The sequence below is a fragment of the Mizuhopecten yessoensis genome, unplaced genomic scaffold (assembly GCF_002113885.1).
Source record: "Mizuhopecten yessoensis strain PY_sf001 unplaced genomic scaffold, ASM211388v2 scaffold8139, whole genome shotgun sequence".
Lineage (NCBI taxonomy): Eukaryota > Metazoa > Mollusca > Bivalvia > Pectinida > Pectinidae > Mizuhopecten > Mizuhopecten yessoensis.
The window spans coordinates 12,267-16,389 of record NW_018407398.1 but is presented as its reverse complement, the minus strand read 5'-3'; the positions used below and the strand labels follow the sequence as shown (position 1 = coordinate 16,389).

The window sequence follows — 4,123 nt, the reverse complement described above, 5'->3', positions numbered from 1 at the left end:
TCTTCATTGTTCTTGTTTAGAATCAGAGGTGCTAGTTTCAAATCCTTTTTAGTCTGAAATCTGTATGCTTGATATTGAATAAGGTGGTTTTATTGTTTTTTGTCACTTTGAATAATATTTCTGTTCATGTTAAAAATGAAATCAACTCTCTGTATAAATATATCAGGTGACCGTTAAGGCCCATGGGCCTCTTGTTCATTTAACAGTCGCATACAGGCTACTTCCCACAGCTAAAAAGTGCTTTATTTTCCCGATAATGAAGAAAAATCAAGAATATCTTCCGAATTCCAATACAAATAATGTTTTATTTTCTCAATTCACGTAAAATTTAGGTTGAAAAATCATTGGGATTATTTGTCTGTATTTCGTCTCTAGACCACCGTCTTCATATCATGACCTTAGCTGTTGAAAGGACACTAAACACCGAACACATAAAATCATTCAGACCACTTTAATAATTGTCATGCAGTTGTGCACACCGTTTCTCATTTTGGTTGGTTCATATTAGTGCATTACAAGTTAGTTGAAAGAAGATGTGAACATGGGGAAGCTACATTAATTGATGTATTATCTTATCTTTTATGTCAATTAGTTTATTTATATTGCTTTATATTCAATGTAAGTATGTATATTTTTCTTCCAATTCTTTCACATAGGTAGGTCATTGATTTTTGTGTGTGTTTTTTTTCCAAACCTTTTTAGGGAAGAGACAGAAATCATAGAAGGAGAAGTTGTGGAGATACAGATAGATAGACCAGCCACTGGAACTGTAAGTCTCATGGTGGTCTCTTTATACACAGACAGCTGCTGGGTTTGTCAATAAAATTGATATGAAATCATTCTCTACCCTGAGAGTTAATTAGAATACCTCATCCCGCAGGATAAGATCTTTATAGAATGTCCAATCCTTGGCAAACCTCTAGTTTGGGCATTAATACCTAAGATTTTGTTTCTGTACTCCCGATGTAGGTACACATTTAACAAATAATTTCTTAAAATAAACTGATGAAATTTCACATGTGGACAAAAGAAATGTCCTATTTCTATATAAAGGCAGAAATACAGATAGTTAAGGTTAGCAATGTTGAATTCTCTATATGTGTCTTCCCAATCCTCTTTAGATATATAATGTATTTGAGTAACTTGGATGCTATTTTGTGAATGTGTTATATTTTACAGGGAGCCAAAGTTGGAAAATTGACACTGAAAACAACAGAAATGGAAACAATATATGATCTTGGACAGAAGATGATTGAGTCGTTAACAAAAGAAAAAGTACAAGCTGGGTATGTGAAGAGGCATTTGGGTCTAAGTGAGGGACAATGTAGATTATAAATCATTTAGGTAGTGTCTTTGTGTTGGACAATGTAGTATATATGTCATAGAGGTAGTGTCTTAATGTTAACTTACATAATGTAGAGTATAATTACCACTAGGTAAAGAAAATACTACCTTTTAAAATTCTTATGAACAACTTACAGAAAACTATCAACAAGTTTTTCAATGCAGCTTCAGTAAATCAAACAGATTAAAAAACATGAATTTTACCAAGCCTCGTATAGCATATTACAGAAATTTGATCAGTATACTGTGACTAGGTCGTGTGTTTGTATTAATGAAAAGTTACAAGTACGGAATATTTTGTATGGAGTTTTTCATGATCTGAACAACAGTGTTTTTAACACTGTCCATCAGAAAATCATTTCAGAAAAGAATGTGACAATCTGAACACCAATTTAATTGGTAGTTAAAATGAAATGGTATCTCTATTAGTGTCAGACGAAATTTCAAAGTAACTTGTGTTGTATTCTGATTTCAGAGATATAATTACAATAGATAAAGCCACGGGAAAAATCACAAAGCTGGGACGATCTTTTACACGAGCAAGAGATTATGATGCCATGGGAGCTCAGGTAAGACCAGTTATTTCAAATCTACCAGGAGAAAACATCAGTAACTTGTGATAGGCTAGAATATCGTCTACCAGGAGAAAACATCCGTAACTTGTGATAGACTAGAATACCATCTACAAGGAGAAAACATCAGTAACTTGTGATAGGCTAGAATACCGTCTACTAGGAGAAAACATCAGTAACTTGTGATAGGCTAGAATACCGTCTACTAGGAGAAAATATCAGTAACTTGTGATAGGCTAGAATACCGTCTACTAGGAGAAAATATCAGTAACTAGTGATAGGCTAGAATACCGTCTACTAGGAGAAAACATCAGTAACTAGTGATAGGCTAGAATACCGTCTACTAGGAGAAAACATCAGTAACTAGTGATAGGCTAGAATACCGTCTACTAGGAGAAAACATCAGTAACTAGTGATAGGCTAGAATACCGTCTACTAGGAGAAAACATCAGTAACTAGTGATAGGCTAGAATACCGTCTACTAGGAGAAAACATCAGTAACTAGTGATAGGCTAGAATACCGTCTACTAGGAGAAAACATCAGTAACTAGTGATAGGCTAGAATACCGTCTACTAGGAGAAAACATCAGTAACTAGTGATAGGCTAGAATACCGTCTACTAGGAGAAAACATCAGTAACTAGTGATAGGCTAGAATACCGTCTACTAGGAGAAAACATCAGTAACTAGTGATAGGCTAGAATACCGTCTACTAGGAGAAAACATCAGTAACTAGTGATAGGTAAGAATACCGTCTACTAGGAGAAAACATGAGTAACTAGTGATAGGCTAGAATACCGTCTACTAGGAGAAAACATCAGTAACTAGTGATAGGCTAGAATACCGTCTACTAGGAGAAAACATCAGTAACTAGTGATAGGCTAGAATACCGTCTACTAGGAGAAAACATCAGTAACTAGTGATAGGCTAGAATACCGTCTACTAGGAGAAAACATGAGTAACTAGTGATAGGCTAGAATACCGTCTACTAGGAGAAAACATCAGTAACTAGTGATAGGCTAGAATACCGTCTACTAGGAGAAAACATCAGTAACTAGTGATAGGCTAGAATACCGTCTACTAGGAGAAAACATCAGTAACTAGTGATAGGCTAGAATACCGTCTACTAGGAGAAAACATCAGTAACTAGTGATAGGCTAGAATACCGTCTACTAGGAGAAAACATCAGTAACTAGTGATAGGCTAGAATACCGTCTACTAGGAGAAAACATCAGTAACTAGTGATAGGCTAGAATACCGTCTACTAGGAGAAAACATCAGTAACTAGTGATAGGCTAGAATACCGTCTACTAGGAGAAAACATCAGTAACTAGTGATAGGCTAGAATACCGTCTACTAGGAGAAAACATCAGTAACTAGTGATAGGCTAGAATACCGTCTACTAGGAGAAAACATCAGTAACTAGTGATAGGCTAGAATACCGTCTACTAGGAGAAAACATCAGTAACTAGTGATAGGCTAGAATACCGTCTACTAGGAGAAAACATCAGTAACTAGTGATAGGCTAGAATACCGTCTACTAGGAGAAAACATCAGTAACTAGTGATAGGCTAGAATACCGTCTACTAGGAGAAAACATCAGTAACTAGTGATAGGCTAGAATACCGTCTACTAGGAGAAAACATCAGTAACTAGTGATAGGCTAGAATACCGTCTACTAGGAGAAAACATCAGTAACTAGTGATAGGCTAGAATACCGTCTACTAGGAGAAAACATCAGTAACTAGTGATAGGCTAGAATACCGTCTACTAGGAGAAAACATCAGTAACTAGTGATAGGCTAGAATACCGTCTACTAGGAGAAAACATCAGTAACTAGTGATAGGCTAGAATACCGTCTACTAGGAGAAAACATCAGTAACTAGTGATAGGCTAGAATACCGTCTACTAGGAGAAAACATCAGTAACTAGTGATAGGCTAGAATACCGTCTACTAGGAGAAAACATCAGTAACTAGTGATAGGCTAGAATACCGTCTACTAGGAGAAAACATCAGTAACTAGTGATAGGCTAGAATACCATCTACAAGGAGAAAACATCAGTAACTTGTGATAGGCTAGAATACCATCTACTAGGAGAAAACATCAGTAACTTGTGATGGGCTAGAATACCTTTATTTCTATACTGGGCTGTAGTTTACAATACATCATGAGGTGACAACAAGAAACAACTACAACAGGTAAACCA

At 35.9% G+C, this 4,123-nt stretch overlaps 1 protein-coding gene across 1 annotated transcript in view; it reads left to right on the top strand.

Annotated features, from left to right (window-relative positions):
* The window catches only part of LOC110455133 (ruvB-like 2), a 24,665-nt gene that overhangs the window by 11,194 nt on the left and 9,348 nt on the right, over positions 1–4,123 (top strand). The window contains exons 6-8 of the mRNA XM_021505085.1: positions 703–769; positions 1,180–1,286; positions 1,820–1,913. Of these exons, the coding sequence (XP_021360760.1) occupies positions 703–769; positions 1,180–1,286; positions 1,820–1,913 (268 nt within the window). The remainder of the gene's footprint in view (positions 1–702; positions 770–1,179; positions 1,287–1,819; positions 1,914–4,123) is intronic.